Here is a 21,201-nt window from a genome sequence, read left to right as displayed (position 1 = left end):
AAATCAAGGAATGCGGGAGATTGAAGGAAATGTTGACCTGGTCACTGGAAAATGAAGCAAGAGGTGGAATTGCGTGATTTTGAGCAGTTGCAAGCATATGTGTGAAGGTGAGGGTATAAAATACGTTGTCAAAGGGAACCAGTTGTGAGGGAAGGAGGTAGTCATGTTATTTTGCAGAGAAAGGGGAATGAGACAGAATTCGAGGGGAATGAGAGTGGGGAAGGATGCAGAGGGAATTATGACGGGAGGTGAACGCTGTTTGCCTTGGATGTGTGGGTCAGAAGGAAGGGTTAATAGGAATGGGCGGTGGGTTGAAGTGAAGGTGTGAATGGTGTAACACGAAGAGATGGAAAGGGGAGGTGTTGAGGTGTACAAGTTTGAGCATAGAATGAAGCCACGGATGATGGAAATTTTGAGGTTGGGGAATGGAGGAGAAACAAGTGTGGGATGAAAAGGTGGAGAAAACGGGGCGGAAAAGAAGAGTGGAGTGAGGAGAGGAAGGTGGGAGAGAAAAGGATGGGAGGAAGAGGGAAGAGGGAAACAGAGAAGTGAAGGGAGGGGAAGAGAGCAAAGGGGATGGAGAGAAGGAGGGGGGAGTAAAAAAGAGTTGGGGAAGTGGATGGCGAGAAAAGAACGGGCGGAGGGGGAGAGAATGTGGGGAGAGGGAAGAAGATGGAGGGAAATTGACCTGGGCAGAGGGATGTGAGGAAAAAACACAGGGAAGTAAGGATAGGTGTGTGAGAGAGAGACTGGCCGAGAGGGTAGGAAAATGAGCAGATGGAGAGTTAGAAAGACAGACAGAGAGAGAGAGAGTTGCAGATCGTGGGGGGAGGGGGAGAGGCGGGCAGAGAGAGATTACATGAGATGGACAAATGGCGAAAGGGTAGGAGCAGCTGGGGAGAGAGGGAAGGATCCGGGAGGTGGAGACGACAGAGTGGGTGGAAGAAAAGGGATATTGGGGCGGGGGAGAGTGGTGCAGAGTGGGACAATGACAGGAGGTTGAGTGTGAAAGGTGAGGGTGGTGAAAGGATAGAGGATGTGGAAGGAAAGAAGAAATGGACTGAGCGAGAAACGGAGAGGGAGTGGGACGTAGTCGGAGAGGGGATGCAGGGATGCGGATTGAGGAGAGAGGGATAAGACAGAGCAGTGAGTGTGAGAGAACGAGAGACTATCTGATGGAGGGAACAAGGGGAGGGGTAATAGGAGGAGATGATCGGTAGGATGGACGAAGGGGAATGGGACGGTTAGGGCGAGTGGGAGAGAGACGTGGGGCTGTGCGATGTAGGGCGGAGAGGGAGGGTCAGAGCGGGGCGGGATAGGGAGGGGAGTGCGGGCGGATAATGGGGAGAGCGGGGCAGGGAGGGATAATGAGGGGGAGAGTGGTTCAGAGAGGGATAATGAAGGGGAGGGGTGAATAGGGAGCGGGAGAGCGGAGTGGAGAGGGATAGGATGGGGAAGAGCGGAGAATGGGAGAGTGGGACGGTAATGGATCGGAGAGGAAAGAAAATAACGGGTGTGAGTGCGTCTGGTGGACAGTCAGCAGGGAGAGTGGTGGAGGTCGAGAGAACGGGGCAGTCGGGCGAGGGGGTCAAGCGGAGCGAGAGGGAGCGGCGCGTCGGCGTCAATGGGCGGGGAGAAGGCACCTGGGAGATGCTGAAGCTACATAAACCGATAGAGGGGAAACGCGGCAGCAGAGCGGGTGTGTGGGCGAAAACGATCCAGAGAGAGAGACCAGGAAGAGAGAATCGAAGCCTTTTCCTTGTTGGGTAGATAAAACGATCTGGGACTTGGAGGAGTGGCGATGAAGTTAACCGAACAAGGCCACGCGTATAGTGGGGTTGCACGTAAGGTCACTGGGTCATAGGGCTTGACGCACGGAGCCGCTCAATCCATCTGGAGGACAGCCGTAACTTCCGGTATATGTTATTAATGCAAGAAACGCGTACTTTCCTACCTGTTAAAAACCGCCAAAATATTGATTTTTTGCGCTGTAAAAAAATGTGGAAGTCGGGGTAAGTGGGAGAGGCATGTACCCAACTTCAGAATTCCAAAAGTGAAGCGAAATGAAGTTAAAGAGAAGGAGAGCTGAAGGGACAACAGCAGCGAAAGTGCTTGGCAAACATTGGCCGTGCAGATATCGGAATTGAAAATATTGGGAATTATCGCGTTTTCTCACTGCATTTCATGAACAGCAAGGCATTATTTGTGTTTTTTCTTGATTCCTTTGGTATCTGAAAAGTCTCAGAAGTGATAAATCTGGCTGTAAATTGTGCTTCAGAGGCGTTTTATTTTTGTATGTAAAAACCCACTTGAGAAACATGTGCGATTTAAAAAAATTACAGCCAGATTTATCACTTCTGAAACTTTTTAGATGCCAAAGGAATCAAGAAAAAACACAAATAATGCCTTAGTTGATAAAATGCAGTGAGCAAACGGCCAATGTTCGCCAAGCACTGTGGCTGTTGTTGTCCCTTCAGCTCTCGCTTCTATCTACCGTCATTTCCCCTCACTTTTGGAATTCTGAAGTTAGCTAAATGTCTCTCACGCTTATCCCGATTTCCATAATTATTTACAGCGCAAAAATTGACAATTTCCGCGGGTTTTAACGGGCCCGCTACACTGGAAACAATGGTAGGTGCCTACCTGCAGTTCATCGCGTGTACTCCATTTGGCGTAGCGTAGCAACAGTACGGGTCATGGGTCGTGACCCGACTGCCGTGAAACCTCCCTATAGTAGCTATGACCTTAGCTCAGATTAATGCACAATTGAGTGCCTGTTGAACAAAATGAAGGCCACGGCGACTGGCCAATGTCATACTTAACACCCTTGTCTGTCTGTGTATTGGTTTAAAAATGTTCGGTTCCACAGGTCAGGGTCGCGTTTGAAACGACTGGGGTTAATGATACTGGTAAACCTAGTTCATTTTTGAGGATCATTTGGAAAAGACAGACGAATTAACTAATAGAACCCTTAATCCGAGTCTTCCAACGCTAGACGTTTGAAACATAAACATAAATTGCATGAAATACTCAATAGATTCGGTAGCATCTCTGCAAAGTGATTATTTTTACCTGAACTTGGAAACATGTTAGAATTGAAACGTACAAAGGTTCAGAGGAAGGGCAGAGTTGGGAGAACAAAACATAGATCGAAAACCAAGAGAGATGACCAATGCAACGTCATCAAATCGAAAGGTTCACTGTTCCTCTCTTCATAGATGTTGCGTCACCTGATAAGTATTTGCAGCATTTTCTGTTTGAATTGATAAATGTTTTCCTTGAAATGTACATATGTTCCGTTATCATTTGAATACCATAATACCATGTCACGTCAATGTACGATGTCGCCATCACGGTAAAAAATATATTAAAGAGAAAGAAAGTAACTTCTATGCGAGAGATCCCGGATCAAAATGCCCCTTGGAGCGCACTGATAACAAAGGCGAGCTACGTTGATAAAGCTCGGGTGTGAGGCGGGAGAGTGTCCAGGATACAGCGAACCTTCGGAAGCAATCGTCCGTCAAGGGACTAGCGAAAAGCGACTGAAATCACTTCGATTGTATCCCTTGTGCAAATTAACTTCTTCGTGCCCTTTCAGTCTAGGCGGAAGCTGGTATGTGGGGTGTGCGCGAACCTCTGTTGGATAAGATTAATAGCCGACAACTTGTACCGATACTAGTTTCTAACTGCGAAATATTAGCGTGTAAGTTCGTCACCGTAGATTACGTAACCAGGGAGTGAAATGCCTCTTATAGCGATTTTGATCACAAAGTCCTAGCGACACGTCAAGAAAATTAGTTCGAAGGACACGGGGCCCTTTAGTAAACCGAAATGCTCGCTGATGTGCAGTTTTAACGCTCGTTTTCTTGTCATTTGATCTACAGAACCACCTCTGTTCATTGCTAGTTCATTAATAGTAGCCACAGTACAAGTAATGTTGTGAATGAACAAAAACAACTTGGAGTGCCACTGTTTACACTACTTGGGCGGTTAATGGCATGTCTTTAAAATATAATTGATGGATTTATTAACTTATGCAATAAGGAAAAAAAAACTAATTTCAGTTCCACTGGTGACGTTGTCAGGAACGGAAATGATTATTAGTGCGGTTACTTGTATGATTGGAGACACAAGGAAACGTGGATGCTGGGATCTTGAGCAAAACACAAAATACCGGAGGAACTCAGCGAGTCAGGCAGCATCTGTGGAAGGAATGGATAGGCGCCGTTTCGGGTCGGGACCGAGAGGGGCAGAAAGCTGGAAAAGAGAGATTGAGGTGGGACAAAGCTGGCAAGAAGAAAGGTCCCCACCCCCACCCCCTTGCCTTGGATAGGATATTGGTATAATCACCAGGTTATTACATCCATACTAAGGAACAGGAAGAGACCTCAAGGGTTGAAACGATCCTTCTGACGTTGTGAGATTAAACTCGCCGTTCCTTCACTTGAGAAAATGTCTTTATTTATTGAAAGCGGTACTTTACCATTGCTGTAATGCAATTTATTTGTCCCAAAGGTCACTTATGTTTAGTAAACTGGTTCTGTTCGAACCTGGGATTGATGAAGTGCGCAGTGAGATATTAGCTTTCTAGACCCGTCCCACGAGTTTACGATCTGTGTGTTGGAGCAGGTTGAATGTTGCACAAAGAACGCTAGGGCCCCCTGGCGCCGGTGCAAGGTACGGCATGTCTGGGGTGCCAGATTCAAGACACTTCCATTTTAACCCAAGCGCCGAATTCCGCTACCTTTTGGCGAGGTTAATGAAGCTCGTATGTTCTGGAAAGTTATTTGAATGCCTCCAATTCTTTGTGGCGTCCTCCTGCTTCCGGCTATTATGACGTGTATTGCCTGGGCGGCAGTATTCCGTCTTTGAGTAAGTTATGCATGCGGCACAGCCCTCGTTTAGACTGGCCTGATATGGACAGAACCTCGCCAGATCAGGAGAACCTCAATACTGGAGTTTTAAACACGCAACGCACGCAATGTAATGTAGTGCGTCGCACTAGGCTGTCGTGACGTGGTCATGAGCTGAAGGAATGCGTTTACTGTTCTTTAGCTAGAAAGCCAAGAGACTGCAGATGTCGGAATCCAGAGCAAAGATAAAACTGCTGGAGGAACCCAGCGGTTCGAGCAGCATCCTTGGAGTCGAAGAGCTGGCGGACGTTTGACAGTGACTCGCTGACTTCCTCCAGCAATTTGTTTTGTGTGTTATTTAACTAAATGCGCAGTTAGGTTTACTGCATTTGCAGCGCGTAAATTCTGGAGACTGCATTTCTCCCGGGATTCTAGTTAGTTCACCGTGGAATCTCGTTTTATTCCTGGTGGTGGTTTCTCTTTCGCCTGCCGCGAGTGATCGCCCTGCCAAAAATGCGCTGCGCACCAATCCGTAGGGATGTGCGTCCAAGAGTGACGGATCAGGGTCATGGGTTCTTGACCTTGGGTTTAATAGTTAAACTGGTGTTACTAAAACAGGAAAACCACTGCGGTAATTGTTCAGTCGGTTGATCAGTTGAACAATAGAGGTGCAAGCGAGAGTAGATGTATACACAACTTAAAAACAAGGATCTGCAGATGTCGGTTTACCAAGGAAACTAGCACATGCAGTTCCTTGTTTCTACGTTTTAACTGCTCCACTGCGAAATCTCCTCAAGGTATGCCTACTTTGAAGGAGTTCTCACCAATCTGACAGGAGTTCCGTGAGACCCTCTCTGCTCTCCCTCTGTAATTCCAGCTGCTCCTGTCTGAAGAAGTGTCCCGACCCGAAAAGTCACCCATCTATGTTTCCAGGGTTGCTCCAGCATTTTGTCTTTCATGTTCACAACACTTGATTAATTTTCACACTGGTGCGGAAAAAAAACAATTGTGTAGGAAGGAAATGCAGATGCTGGTTTAAATCGAATAGATACAAAAAGCTGGTGTAACTCAGCGGGTCAAGCACCATCTCTGGCGAAAAGGAATAGGAGACGTTTCCGGTCAAGACCGTTCTTCAGACTGAGAGTCGTGGGAATTGGAAAGGAGAGATATAGAAGGTGATATGGAGAGATATAGAACAAATTAATGAAAAAAAGTAACGATGACCTAGGAAACGGCCAATTGTTGGCTGTGGGCAAGGTATAAACGAGTTAGACAATGAAACTCAACAGGACGACTAGTACAACGACTAGGATGAGAGAGGGACGGAAAAAAGGGGATGAAAGGGTTACTTAAAGTTAGAGAAATCCAAATCACACCACTGGGTTGGAAGCTGCCCAAGCTTCCCTTCTCTAAGATTTCGCCCATCAGCTTGTCTTCTGCCTCGTATGGTAACATTTATTCTACGCGCTTTCTGAATTAACTTCCCAAGAGGTGCATTTCATTAGTCTTTTCACGTTCCACCGAGAGGACTCCATCTCTCGATGCCACGTGACGTTTTGGTTGGTAGGATGAGATCTCTGGATCTGGAATAAGGCTCCCCGCCCTGAGGAAAGTGTGTGTGTGTGGGGGGGGGAGGAGGACGACACAGTTACCTCGCTAGCGGGAATATTGACTTTTAAAACAATAACAAAAGCCGAGAAAGAGAGGGAGTGAGAATCATAGCATGCCAGTAAAAATATAGAATTAGGAGCAATCGAGGTGCACAGGACGGCTCGCTCCCAGCCAAGAGGGAAGCTCATTGGAGATAGATATTGCAATTTTTCATTAAAACAAAATACGGTTCGCGTGCTAATTGGAAGCTTACTGAATTCCTCTCCCCTCTGGGTATTTTTAAAGAAGCAGCAATTATACAAACAAACAAGCGCAATTAAGCTTAAAGCTGATATGGAATGTAGGTGGATCAGATTTTCCTATCCACACCAGCCTATCCCACCTGCAGCTTCTGTCCTAATATTACTTTTGTAATTCACTTGATGAAGACCGTGCATTGATGCGGTAGCTTAAACGGCGTGATCACAACGATTTTTGTAATATTAAAAAAGACACAAAGTGGTTGGAGTAACTCAGCGTGTCAGGAACATCTCAGCGGGACATGAATAGGAGACGTTCCCGACACTCCTTAGTTACTCCAGCACGTTTCATTTTATACAGCGGCATGTGGAGTTGCTTGTGCCAAGCTTCTTGAAAAATAATTGTATCCCGCCACCGTCCGGTCAGGCACAATGAGCGCGCAACTGAGCACCTCTGGCCTGATGATTTCCGCCATTGTGTTGGAAAATAGCGGCTCTGCGGCAGCAGCGCCGTTGACGTCGGCTGTCTTGCCGCAGCGCCCTCTGGCGGCGGGTCTGTGGCCACATCGCCCTCTAGCAGCCGGTTTCCGGGCAGCAGCGCCTCTGGCGGCGAGTCTCTGGCCGCGGCGCCCTCACGCGGTGGGTGCCTGACCAGCACCACCCCCTGGCGGCGGGTCTCCGGAAACAATGTTCCTGGCGGCAGGTCTCCGTGCAGCAGACCCTGGTCGTGGGCGTTCCTACTCGCTACGGACATCGCACTGTCTACTCAGAGGTAGTCCCTTCTGGAGGCTCATTTGACCGGGTTATGCTGCTGGCCCTCGCGAGAGAGCTGATTAATTTACAAAGCATTTGTTTAAGAAAGAGCTGCAGATGCTGGAAAAATCGAAGGCAGACAAAAATGCTGGAGAAACTCAGCGGGTGAGGCAGCATCTATGGAGCGAAGGAATAGGTGACGTTTCAGGTCGAGACCCTTCACACTGATGCCGGGGAGAGGGAGATACATGAATAAGGAAGTGTAAGGTGTGAACATAGGACAAAGGGAATGGATATCAAGGAAAATGTAGAGTAGATCACTATTAGCTGGGAGAAGGTAACAACAAAGCAAACAGATAAAATATAGTCAGAGACAGTAAGACTGGTCAGAGAACTGGGAAGGGGGAGGGATGGAGAGAGAGGAAAAACAAGGGTTACTTGAAGATAAAGGTCAATGTTCGTACTACTGGGGTGTAAGCTGCCAAAGCGAAATATGAGGTGCTGTTGCTCCAATTTGCACTGGATATCACCCTGACAGTGGAGGAGGACTAGGACAGAAAGGTCAGTGGGAATGGGAGGGGGCGTTAAACTGTTTAGCCACCAGGCGATCAGGTAGGTTTAGTCAGACTGAGTGGAGTTTTTCAGCAAACAATCGCCGAGCCTGCAGACTTTTAGTATTATAGATGGTCCGGGATTTATTGACACAGGTTGATCATACGCTGAATAATCCAACCACATTTTTGTTTGGAAGTGGAAAGAAATAATATAGAAAATAGGTGCAGGAGAAGGCCATTCGGCCCTTCGAGCCAGCACAGCTATTCATTGTGATCATGGCTGATTGTCCCCAATCAATAACCCGTGCCTGCCTTCTCCCCATATCCCTTAATTCCACTAGCCCGTAGAGCTCTATCTAACTCTCTCTTAAATCCATCCAGTGACTTGGCCTCCACTGCCCTCTGTGGCATGGAATTCCACAAATTCACAACTCTCTGGGTGAAAAAGTTTTTTCTCACCTGTCTTAAATGTCGTCCCCTTTATTCTAAGTGTGGCCCCTGGTTCTGGACTCGCGGAACATTGGGAACATTTTTCCTGCATCTAACTTGTCCAGTCCTTTTATAATTTTGTATGTTTCTATAAGAACCCCCTCATCCTTCTAAACTCCAGTGAATACAAGCCTAGTCTTTTCAATCTTTCCTCATATGACAGTCCCACCATCCCAGGGATCAATCTTGTGAACCTACGCTGCACTGCCTCAATCACAAGGATGTCCTTCCTCAAATTCAGAGACCGAAACTGGACACAATACTGCAGATTAGGTCTCACCAGAGCCCTATACAACTGCAGAAGAACCTCTTTACTCCTATACTGAAATCCTCTTGTTATGAATTACTCCTATACTGCACCTATACTATACTGTACATATATAATGCGCATAAATAACTGCACTTTTTAAAATTAATTGTATTTTAACTTGTATTTTAACTTGTATTTTAACTTGTTAAGTATGGAAGCTATTTGAGGAAATGTGTGGTGTTATGTCTGTCTTGAAGCTGTCGTGGCACTGTAATTTCCTGTAAAGGATTATTAAAGGTATAATCAATCTATACTGAAAACCTCTTGTTTTGAAATTGCATTCATTGCATTCATTGTGAAAAGAGTTGAGATACTGTATTATAATTTCGCTACATGTCATTGTGGTATATATCATGTCTCGATTGGTGAATATGATTAGATTGTTACATTATTTGAAGCAGAAATAATATGTGAATGCTTCATTGAGCATTATTCCGACTGGTAACTATGCACTTCGTCCGAGCACATTATCGCACGCGTCATGCAAGCCGTCTTAAATGACCACCTAAACTGTAATTTGGCAACCTAAAAAGCTGCCTAGGTTGCCCGGCTGACAACAGGGAAAAAAAGTTAAGTGAGAGCCCTGTATCCACCTTCAGTTCACATTTTGTTCCACTCAAATCCCCCCTCCCTTGTGTCTTTTCAACCTATCATATAGATTCATACAGCACAGAAACAGGCTCTGTGGCCCAATGTGTTCATATCAACCAAAATGACTATATGAGCTAACCCCATTTGACTGAGCTAGTCCCATATCTGTCTGAACCTTTTCTATCCATGTGTCTATCCAACTGTCTTTTAAATGTTGGAATTTTACTCTCTTCAATAGCTTTGTCTGTCAACTTGTTCCATGTTCTCTGTGAAAAAGATTCTCCTCGGGTCCTATGTAAATCTTTCCCCTTTAGTCTTAATTCTATGCCCTCTAGTTTTGGACTCCCCAACCTTGGAGAAATATACACTGACTATCCACCTTATTTACACCCCTCTTGATTTTATATATCTCTAAGGTCACCTCCTCAGCCCCCTACTTGCCAAAGGAAAAAAAACAACCTATTCAGCCTCTTATAACTCAAGTCCTCTAGTCTTGGTAACATTCTTGTGAATCTTTTATACACAACTTCCAGCTTCTACATCATTAAGGGCCTGTCCCACTTGCATGCGTTTGGCGCGACCAAATGGAAGCGGTTCACGCGAAGTTCGCGCTAAGTACGCGCGTGACGTCATTTGCTTCATACTTACCAATCAGCTAGGCAGGAGGTGGGCCGACTGAATTTGGGCGTCACACGACGCCAGGCGGTGACACCATCGCGTAAACGCCACGCGCTAGGCGTACGCCGTCAAGACGCCACGTACGACCGCAATGCGCCTGCATGCCGACAGGCCTTTGGCGCGCGAAGATTTCGGACACTGACAGTTTTTCGGAGCCCCGCGCGATGTCGGGACCAGCCCCGCACAACTCCGCGCTTCTAGGTGGGACCAGCCCCGCGCGGCCGTACGTTGCCCGTACGCCTCAAGCGACCACGTTTGGTCGCGCCAAACGCATGCAATCGCATGCAAGTGGGACAGGCCCTTTAGATATCTCCGAATGTTAAATAAACCTGCATTCCTCATGGAGCATATATTTGGATCAGGATTTACCAGTTGGGTTATTTGCAATAAAATTTTATCATGACATCTGATCTAAACTGGATGTGAATTCAACAAACCACAAAAAGCAGGTGGTTATTTATTTGGGATTTAATCCAGTCAATAATGTTCCACCTTTTTTGTACTTTCAGGAGCTACTGACAATTCTCCTGGGACTGGTGACTGCTGCCCTCTTGGCATTGGACCATCAAGGGGCTTGGAATTTTGTCAAGTCTGTCTTCCACTTCAGATTTTCCTTTCTGGAACACCACAAAACAACAACTAGTATTCACTTGCACAACTCCACCGAGGACTTTATACCCACAGTAGCTATGAACAAAAACCAGCTGAGTCCTGTGCCCCAGACTGCATTCACTCCTAAGCCATCCAGCAGCCCGTCCAGTGGCGGTGAGCAAGTCCACTCCTCCGTCGCCTCTCCAGCAAGCGGCTTGGCAGCCAGCCCTTCTCCTGCAACAGGTTTGACGATTGTGCAGAGTGTGTCCTGCCCTGGTACCTATATCCAGATCCCCATGAATGCTGAGGTATGTTGTGTCTCCACATTCTCCTTGCCCGCAATCGTCCAGAAGAAGATCTACGGAGGAACCTGCAATGTGCCCAAGAGCTCCTGTAGTAGCAAGTCCACCACCGCCATTTACATCTGTCCAGTCAACCCCGTTAAGCTGCCTGAGGCAAAGTGCCTCATGCCTTTGATGCACAAACCATTGCAATCGGACAATAGGGCTCAGAGTGTGACTGATTCAGTGGAGAAGCCTATTTCCTCCTCAGCAGCTGAAGTGACAAGTAAGGAAACTTCCTCAAGGAGACAAGACAAAATGAATCGGGCTGAAAAGGAAGGTACTGCCACCCCAACACCTGTTTCTGTTAGATTTTGCAACAACCTGGCCTCTGAGGTGCTGAAAACGTATGTGAAACAGCAGGGAAAACAGAACAGCATGGAGGATATAATGCAGACTTATTTCAACAATCCGTTGGATGTCAAGACCGCAAGTTCATTCAAGGACAATGCTTTGCTCCTCTTCAATGGACAACTCTTTTTCTTAGCCCACAAAGGTATTGATATGTCCATTGGGGCAGATAAAGGAAAGCTGCTCGCTAAGGAATCGGGGACAGACGAGTCAAAAGTGGCTCAAGGTGGGCCAGGGCACTTTAAACAAAGAATTGACACTGGCCATACCTCAACAAGCTCTTCGGGTTTAGGACGTGATACTGATTCGAGTGGAACAAGATGTGAACTGAAGGTGGATAGGAAAGAATGTGTTGTAAAGAGAGATGCCATTGCGATAACTCGGCAAAATGGATTGGAGCTGGCGCAACAGGTGAAAAGCTTTTACAACTATCTAACATGGATGCACCACATGTGCAACTGTTCAGCTAATGGTCATAATTATGAGCCTTGAGATAATTTGATATCATTATCTTACTGAGTAATTATGTCCTTGAGTACTTGCTTATTTAATACTGCAGACCATCTCCAGATAATGACAGGTTCATATTCCGAACACTATTTGTAAACAATACTGGTCCACAGTTAGAAATAAGTAAGGACAGTGTGTGGGAGGATCACACAAACAGTGGGAGAGTGAGCAAGTGCCAGAAGAGGAGCTGCCAGCCTCCCTCACTGAAGCAGTGCGTCTTGCTTGCTTGAAAACAGTCCCTGATTATTGCTGCTCGGGGGTGGTTGGGAAGAGAATGTTTGATTAAATGACAAATTCTTATGGCAGAAGATGCCTGCAGTCCTATGGTTCAACAATGGCTATAATATTGTATATTATTTAGATCTGGTCACTACACTATAGGAAGGACACCATTGCAGTAGAGAGAGTTCAGAGGAGATTCATCGGGATTTTGTGTGGGATGGAACATTACAGTGGTGAAAGACTGGAGATGACGGATTTATTTTCCTTTGAGCAGTGGAGGGACCTGAGCAAGGGATTCAGAATTGTGCATGGCATAATTTAAGACCAGAGGGGATACAAGACCAGATTCCAGGCATACTTATAAGGTGAGGAGTAAAATTAGGAATAAATCTGAAGGAAAATAAAAATTCCACTGAGAGGCTGGTTTAAGTTTGGAATGTACTGCCTGAGAAGGTGACAGACAGGTAATCTCACAATATTAAAGAATCATGAGGACAGCATTTGAATCACAAAGGCAAAGTCGGCTGTGGACCAAATAAAATAAACCCTCGTTTTAATGGACCCATTTATAACGGATTTAAGGTATAACGGATGGATCCCTGACTCGCACTGCCTTCCCGGCCACTTAGAGCTCAGGGTTCCGAGGGCTCCTGCCTGACTTGCAAGTTGCACCAGCGAACCCTTCACTCACCATCCAGTCCAGTTGAAGAGGCTGTTGTTGCGGCTCGTGTTGTACCCACTGGGGACAGCGCCTTTTTTTCAGGCTGCCACCACCGACAGGATAAGCTCGGTCACCATGGGGCTCCCTTACCTCTCACCAGCTGCTACTTCTTCCTTCGCTTTTTCCCCTCAACCCCCACTGCCTCTTTCTCCCCTCACTCTGTCTACGTGTCTTCTTTCCTCCTCCAACCCCGCTTCTGCACTGCTGTCTTCTCCTTCCCTGGAATCGCCAACATACTCCACTTTGGAAGCAGTAGCAAGTGGGGGGGTGGGAGCCCCACGATGACTTATCATTGGTCTGAAGAAAGAACTGACAGCCGGGGCTACAATGTGAGCGGCAATGACAGCTACATTAACCAGTGAAGAAGAGCTTGCTGGTGCAGACCTGCGGCATCGGCGCCAAATTTTAAGGTGAAATAACACAAAGTGCTGCAGTAACTTAGCAGACTGAATCAGTCTGAAGTAGGGTCCCGATGTCACCTATCCATGTTATCCAGCGATGCTGCCCGACCCGCCGAGTTACTCTTAGCATTTTGTGTCCTTTTGTGTATTAACAATAATCTGCAGTTATAACTCGGTTATTAAAGATAATCAACAATAACAAACATAATTCCCCCCTCATATGATCTGTTATAATGAGAATTTACTGGACTGGTGAATGTTTAATATGGAAAGGTACTCGATGTCAGGCATCAAGGTGGCCTTTTTCTATGAATAAGACATCATGACATTTGTGTCCAGTCACTCCTTGCTTTGCTCTCTCTTAATTGAGAGCGGGACTTGGTTCCACAGCCACACTATAATTTCTAAACAGATCACTGCTTGTAAGTTTAAATGGAAGTAGTTTGTGAGCTAATATTTCCTGTTGGGTATTCAACAGTTTGAATGTTTATTTTTGTGTGTTTATTTTAACATTTAATGGTGTATATGTGTTTATTTGGGGTTGTATTGCACTTCTGATCTCAGCGGTGTAGTGTTTCAGCACCTCATACTGAAAAAGTGGTAGGTGAAAACCAAAAATTAATGTCTTGCTTTATTTCACCATTGCATATAGAGAAACTTCACAAAGACAGTCTTTTAAATATCCTATTGCATGGACAGAAGCCAGCATTTATTATTAATGAACATTGGGTACTCTATGTTGATCTTTTTAGTCTCCGAGCTGGGAAGATCTGTGCTAGTCAAGGCCGCATTTCGAAAAGTCAGATGACTCAAGAATATATCACAACAAAATGGGGTACATAATAGAATGGTGATTTATCTCTCCTTCTATCCCGTTCCCCCAAAGGCTGAACTGGACTTGGAAATACATTGATAACTAATTTACATAGAGTGTTGAGGCAAAAAGCAAAATGTAGGCCCTATAAATTGGAAATAAAAACATCTTATTGGAAACACTGAAGAAGGCTCACGATCCAAAATGTCGTCTGTCCTTTTCCCTCCACCGAAGCTACCTGGCCCACTGAATTCCTCCAGTAATTTGTTTTTTAATCAAGATTCCAGCATCTGCAATCTGTTGTGTGTCCTTTGGAACATTCAGCAGGTCAGTCAACATTTGTGGAGAGAGAAACAAAATCAGCATTGTAATTTGATGAGAACGAACTGGAGAGGGCCGCATTGCCATTCGGTGGGATCATGTCTGATCCTACATTAGCCACGGTTCCACTTTACCCCCTCTCCCCACAACCTTATTTTTAAGCTTTGTAAGTACCCCTTTACAATAAAGGCCAGTATTCCATTAGCCTTCCAACTACTTGCAGTCCTTGGACATTAATTTATTTTTATGTTTTAAGTCTGTTTTGCCACAATATTTTGTAACCTCAAACCACAAGAACCACAATGTGATTTTTCCTCCTTCGAAAAGGGATACTTTTGTATTTCCCATAAATGCTAGCTTCTGCCCATTCATTAATCTATCCGTATTCCTCCCCCCACCCCCCATATCTGTTAATCCACCATCTTTCTATTATCAGCATATCTAGCTGCAATGCACCTTGTCCATTCCTCCAAGTCATTAAAATAGACTGCAAATAGTGGAGGCTCCCAGCTTAATCCCTGTACACCTTACCCGTTACTGAGTGCCAGACTGCAGCTGACGCATTTACCTCTATACCAGTCCCGAATCAGTCCAGGTCCACCGCCGATTTTCCGGCGCACTTGGTTCCAGAGCCTTTCTGGATTATCCATTTTGCCGGACCACGGCCTCCGAGAGGAGTCGGACAGTACTGCAATAGCCTAGGCTGCGGAGGGGCCACCAACTGGCCCACCAACGTCAGCTATGGGAATGGATCTGGCGGCTCTGGCCACAGGGGTTAAATTCGACCCGCCAATCGGCTGCGGAAGTCCCGATGAGGTTGAGATCAGCCGGCTCACCCGGCCTAGGCGCCACTTTTTGGGTGGGGACTTCTGGGGGGGATTTTACTTGCACTCATAATTTTGTCCAGATTAAAGGAGGCGCTAGACCACCCGTTGCTGGAAAATAGGTGATGGACCTGTACTGCAATCCCCATCTCCCTTTTTAACCCCCTTATCTTTTCTGAATATTTCGTATCTATGAATTCTAAGAGCCCAGTACTCACCATTTAAAAAAAATACATTACCATTATTGCTTGAGTCGTGTTCCCGCTAGGCTACTTGTGTTTGCGATTCACTATATTGTATTCTCTTACAGCCATCTCTGCTCAAATTCACCAAACTAATTTTCCATTCTGGGTGCTGTTTGTGTGCATAATTCAGTTTTTTTTACTTCATTGTTTTCAGTGTCTAGGCATCACCAGTAAGACTGGCATTTACCGCCTATCCCTAATCGCCATTATGAAGGTGGTGGTGAACCGCTTTCTTTAATTACTAGAATCCCTTTGGTGAATGTACTTCATGGTGCTGTTGGGGAAGGAATTCCAAGATATTCTTTTTTCCCCAATGTTGAGGAAAGACCAGTAGTATATTTCTAAATCAGTAATGGTGTGCAACTTGGAGGGGAACCTGCAGATGGAGGCATCCCATGCACGTGCTGCTCATACCTTTCTTAATAGCACAGGTGGAAGGTGTGGGAGATGCTGTTGGAATGATCTGGGTAAGTAACCGCCTTGCATTTTATCAATGGTACATACTGCAGTCATTGTGCATCAGTGGTGGAGGGAACAGACATTTATGGTCATTGCTTTATCTTGCTGCATTATCCTGGATGGTGTTGAGCTTGGAATTGTTGGAGCCACATTTATGCAGTTTTCCAATGTGCTTCCCACGTGTGTCATGTACATGATTGAAAGGCTTTGAGATATCAGCAGATGAGTTGTTTGCCACAGGCTACCTAACTGCTGACATGTTCTTGTGGCTAAGCATTTACCATGACTGGTCCAGTGTTGATGATGGGTGACTCCATAATGTTATTAGTCATAGCCATATAACATGGAAATAATTTGTCCATGCAGACCAAGATGCCCATTTAAGCCTGTCATATTTACCCCCATTTAACTCAAATCCCACTAAATCTTTCCTATCAATGTACAATACAAATGTCTTTGAAATGTTGTTGTTTCTGCTTCAACCACTTCCTTTGGTAGTTTGTTCCATATATGTACCACCCTTTGTGTGCAGATGTTGCTCTTCTGGTTCTTATTAAATCTTTTCCTCTCATCTTAAACTTATGGGCTCTGCCTGGGGACCTCAAACCTGGTAAAGGCACTTTGTACACTCACGCGATCTACACCCGTCATGATCTTATGCACCTCGAAAACATTACTCAGTCTCTTGCCCTCCAAAGAATGAAGTCTTAGCCTACCTAACCTCTCCCTATAACTGATTCTCTTGAGTCCTTGTAAATCTTTTCTGCATTCTTTCCAGCTTAATGACACTTTTCTTGTACCAGATTATTCCAAGTATGGCCTCACCAATGTCTTTACTGCTGCAACATAACATCCTATCTTCTATACTCAATGCCTCACTGATGAAGCTCGCATTCAAAAGCCTTCTTCACCACCTTGTCTACCTGTGACGCCATCTTCAGGAATCTGTGTGCCTATACTCCGAGATTTCTCTGTTCTACAACACACCCGAGGGCCTTACTGTCCTACCCTGACTTAATGTCATTGAATGTGAAGGATATTTGTTAGTGTCTCTACTGTTAGTTATGGCCTTTGTCGATTACCTCTGTTACACAAACATTATTGGCCACTTTTCAACGCATGATGGAATGGCAACCAGGTCTAGCTACATATGGATATGGAATAGTTAATTTGCTACGGAATGTGAATGGAATTGAACATTGTGCGATCATTGGTAAGCCTCCCTGGTTCTGAACGTGTGATGGAGGGAAGGTCATTGATGAAGCAGTTGAATAAACCTGGGTTGAGGACACTGCCATGATGAACTCCCTATAGTTGGACTGATTGACCAAGAAAAATCACATCAGGACACAAAGTGCTGAAGTAACTCCGTCTTCTTCTTGCGTGTGGCGTGCATAGGCTAAAGTTGTAGGACAACTTGTTCTATTTGATTGTGCACGCCGGGTTGATTACATTCGTCGAAACAGGGCGGACCACGTGAAGGTTGCAATCATCCACCCCAAGTAACTCAGTCAATCTGGCAGCATCTCTGGAGAACGTGGATAGATGATGTTTCAGGTCGAAACCCTACTATGTTCTCCAAAGATACTGGCTGACCTGCTTAGTAACTCCAACAGTGTGTGTCGTTTTATGTAAAGCAGCATCTGCAGTTCTTTATTTCTACATTAAAAACATAAACCATATTCCTTTCTGCAAGGCATTCCAATTGAGGGCTTCTCCCCCTTGAAGCCCCCCCGACCAGTTTTACCAAGGCTCTTTAATAACACAATGGGTCAAATATTTGGACTAAAGAATCTGTCTTTGTAACTTCCTTGTCCAAAATAATCGGCTGTTATCCCTATGGTTTGACTTCCTTCTCATGCCATTCAGCACTATCAGTCCTTTATGCACATTGTTCCCAATTGAGTTCAAATTCACAAAACAGGTTTAAATTCTAGTTTCATGGTCAACAGTGCAAATTCTGTTGGATTCTCAAAGAACTCATTTGCTTTGTGATGTTCACTGTGCGACTCCAGACCCACCAATGTGGGGAAATCCGGACTGGCTTCTGATCACATTATCGAAGGGCAATTGTACGGGGGCTAGAAGTGCTGATTTTGCCTGGGGCAGCCATGCCTTGTCGTTGGGGGAGAGGATAACAATATTTCTGGATTTTCCTTGTCGGATTTTACTGATTTATTTTTCCATTACCACTGCAGAATTCAAACAATGGGCTTAGCTGATTCTGATGTTTCAGTTTTTGTTTAACTTTATACTCCTCCCACTGGTCCTCATGAGAATCAGTGCATACAGTCATTGGTTAGATTTTCCACTTGTTGGTCACGTTGGAAAATCTACACAATCAGCGATCTGCATTTTCCTGTTCTAGCACAGATGAATTGTCAGTGGCTGTCCTCTCAAACGTTACTACATCGCAGTCTCTAATTAAAGACACATGGGGGCGTCACTGGTGGTGTTTGTTCCAGAGTCTCTTAGACACTATGAGAAGATGCTGTAGTTTAGCTCATCGAGTGGGAGTAGGCGTGGCTGTTGGTTATTGACTTAGTGTCGTGCAGTATGGCTCCAGGAAGTGCATTTGCCTGTGCCTAGAAGGTTGTTAAGTATTGTTGGATCTTAAAATCTTTGTATGTTGATATTTATTTCAATAATCTGTCGCAAGGATCTCTATTTAGATAGACAAACCCCTTTTCATTATTTTACAAAGGTTTTAAAGCAATTTTATTCTGCTGCTGTTCTCGCTATTATAATTTTGTTTAAAAATTTTACATCCCTAATACATGGTTTAAATTGGTGTACCATTTATCTTGAAACTTAGTAAAGACATTTATCTGAAAACTGCGGTCTTTAACAGAATATTTTTGCCTCAAAAATTGGCTAGTTGTTAATAATGTCAGATTTTAAAACAAAACATTTTATTTGAGGCAAAAAAATGTTTCTCGTATCTTTGAGAAATATTTTTACTTACAAAGTATACCCATCACAATGAAATCAAGGATTGATGATAGTGATCTTTCATTTGGCAAAGATTTCATAAATTGACATCAGTGTTCTTTAAAAGCTATTGGGACGTGTGCTGGTTTGGTAACAATACTTTGAACCGCAGCTCATGTTTTTAATCGACTGAGGTTCTGCGCGCTGTGGTTGAGAAATGGCTGCAAATATATTTGGTTATGACTCAATTGTGTTCACGGTACTTTCGTTCACGTCAGGAGTTCTTTGCAGTGATCTGCTTTTGTTTCCCCTGCTACTTGTTAGTTAAACCATGAGTTGGTGGCTATGTCATGCAGCTTCCTTTTTACTCTCTTCCCCACTTTCTTACCAAGATTGTAACTGACTGGAGATGCAGAGCATGTTTTTCGTGTTTTGAATCTCTGTGGGCGAATTAGAGTGAAACAATTTGCCTGCTTTGTAGTTCAATACTTTTATGCATTTTGTTTCTTTTTGCAGGTTGTGAAACGGTTGCCCAATTCCCTTCCAGGAAGCTGTGTGAAGAGGCTTACGTTTTCTGAGAACAGAGCCTTGTTGCTGCAAGCAGGCATCCATTCTGAAGTCAGAGTTTGTCTTGATAGAATCTCCATGAATGGCAAAACTGACTCTTCAGGTCATCAGTTGGAACACCCCATAAAATGCATCCCACAATTTTCTAAAACCCTTGAACCGGAGAATTTGGAAGAATGCCCAAAACTCTCCCGAGAGATTGAGTTGGCAAAACTCAAGGAATGTCCAGAGATCATCAGGGAATGTGACCCACTGGAGCTGAAGGAGTGTCCAAAGCTTTCAAGGGAAGTGGATATTGGAGATTTGGAAGAAAATTCAGATACTTCAAAAGTTCCTGCCCCATTCCCATCCCAAGAATGTCCAGAACTCTCCAAAGAATCTGGGTCAGTAGTAATGGAAGAATGTGCAGCCATTTCACGAGTGCCTAAATCAGCACAATTGGAGGGGTGCCCAAGAATATCAAGGGATGCCAGTCCAGTAACACTAGAGGAACATGGATATTCTAAAAACAATGTTTCAGTGGCATTGCAAGATGACGGAGACACCCATATAATCCCAAAGTCAGCAGACTTCAGAGAACATTTGGAACCTACTGCGAACTTGGGCTCCGCAGATTTGGAGGACTGTTTTCCGGAATCAGATGAGGAATGCCATAGCGAATGCAGAAGGAAGCGAAAAGAGGTATTTCATTTTACTTACAGCGTGGCGATTATTTGTGCAAAACAATAACTTGAGGTGAATGAAATTGAAACTAGAAATTAAGTAAATCAAATGATAACTTTAAAAACTCAGCTTTGTATATATTATTACTTTTCAATTCAGAATTTCTTTTGAATGGGGTATAAGTACACTCCTGCCCAAAACAGAGAGTTCTGTGATTTCAATATTAAAGGACCATTCTTGGGCACGTTCAGAATATGGTCAGCAGAGTAAACATTTTTTAATAAGCTTCAAGTTGAATGGTAACAGCTTGTCTTAATGCTTTGATTCTAATTTAGGAAACTGCATAAACAAGCAGATCTTTGCACAGGAGATTTCCCAGCTGCAGTTAGATGATAACCTTTTCACACCTGGTTACCCGATGCTTCACTCTAGCTTGAAAGTGTACAGCCAATTTACTTCAATATCGCTGTCAAAGTAGTTTGCTGAGGCTTTAATTCCCATTTCACCCTAATTCTGCAGAAAAGTGTGATTATACAATGTCACAATGCTGCATAAATAAATAATTATGAATAATAAATGGCAAAAACCGTAAGAAAATCCTAGCTGCCTGATTTAGCTACCTCGGTCTGTTTTCTGTACTAATGAAAGTAACGATACCTGTGGGAGTTCAGCTTTGTGCTGCTGGTTGTGTTCTGAGTACGTGTGGTCCTAGGTTACCTCTGCTCCTAATGCCATTTGTATCTGTACTTGCTTTGTAAAGGGAACTACCTGCATGAACTTACACCACATTAAATAAGGCCTCCAGTCAGTCGAGATGTATGAATAGTTTCCACTACAATTGAGAACATTTGTAATGGAAAATCACCACAGGAAATATGCAGAAATAGTAGATTTTAAAATAACGATAGACTTACTTTGACCCTTTTAATCTATACTAGACCAAGGGGGACCCATTGGGTCCTGTCCCCTCAACGCGCAGTTGTGAGGGGGGGGGGGGGGGCTGCGGCATCACACACACACTAACCACCCCCCAAACAAACGGGGGGTGAGGGGGAGAAGGGGAGGGCTGGAGGGGGGCAGAGGGGAGGAGGGGGATAGAGGGGGGAAGGGGGGAGACAGTGGGGAGGGAGGTGAGTGGGAGGGAGGGGGAGGGGAGAGGGGG

At 44.8% G+C, this 21,201-nt stretch overlaps 1 protein-coding gene across 3 annotated transcripts in view; it reads left to right on the top strand.

The window, feature by feature from the left end:
* LOC116986904 overlaps nt 1-21,201 on the top strand; it is a 33,362-nt gene that overhangs the window by 5,280 nt on the left and 6,881 nt on the right. For 2 of the 3 annotated variants that reach the window (XM_033042683.1, XM_033042682.1), the window contains exons 2-3: nt 10,588-11,772; nt 19,326-20,057. In XM_033042683.1, coding sequence (XP_032898574.1) covers nt 10,768-11,772; nt 19,326-20,057 — 1,737 coding nt within the window. In that variant the 5' untranslated portion in view covers nt 10,588-10,767. Of the gene's footprint in view, nt 1-4,851; nt 5,170-10,587; nt 11,773-19,325; nt 20,058-21,201 lie in introns of those variants that run through there. The other variant, XM_033042684.1, reaches the window with a different exon arrangement.

The sequence above is a fragment of the Amblyraja radiata genome, chromosome 24, assembly GCF_010909765.2.
Source record: "Amblyraja radiata isolate CabotCenter1 chromosome 24, sAmbRad1.1.pri, whole genome shotgun sequence".
Taxonomy (NCBI): Eukaryota; Metazoa; Chordata; class Chondrichthyes; order Rajiformes; family Rajidae; genus Amblyraja; species Amblyraja radiata.
This window is presented reverse-complemented; position numbering and strand designations above follow the sequence as displayed.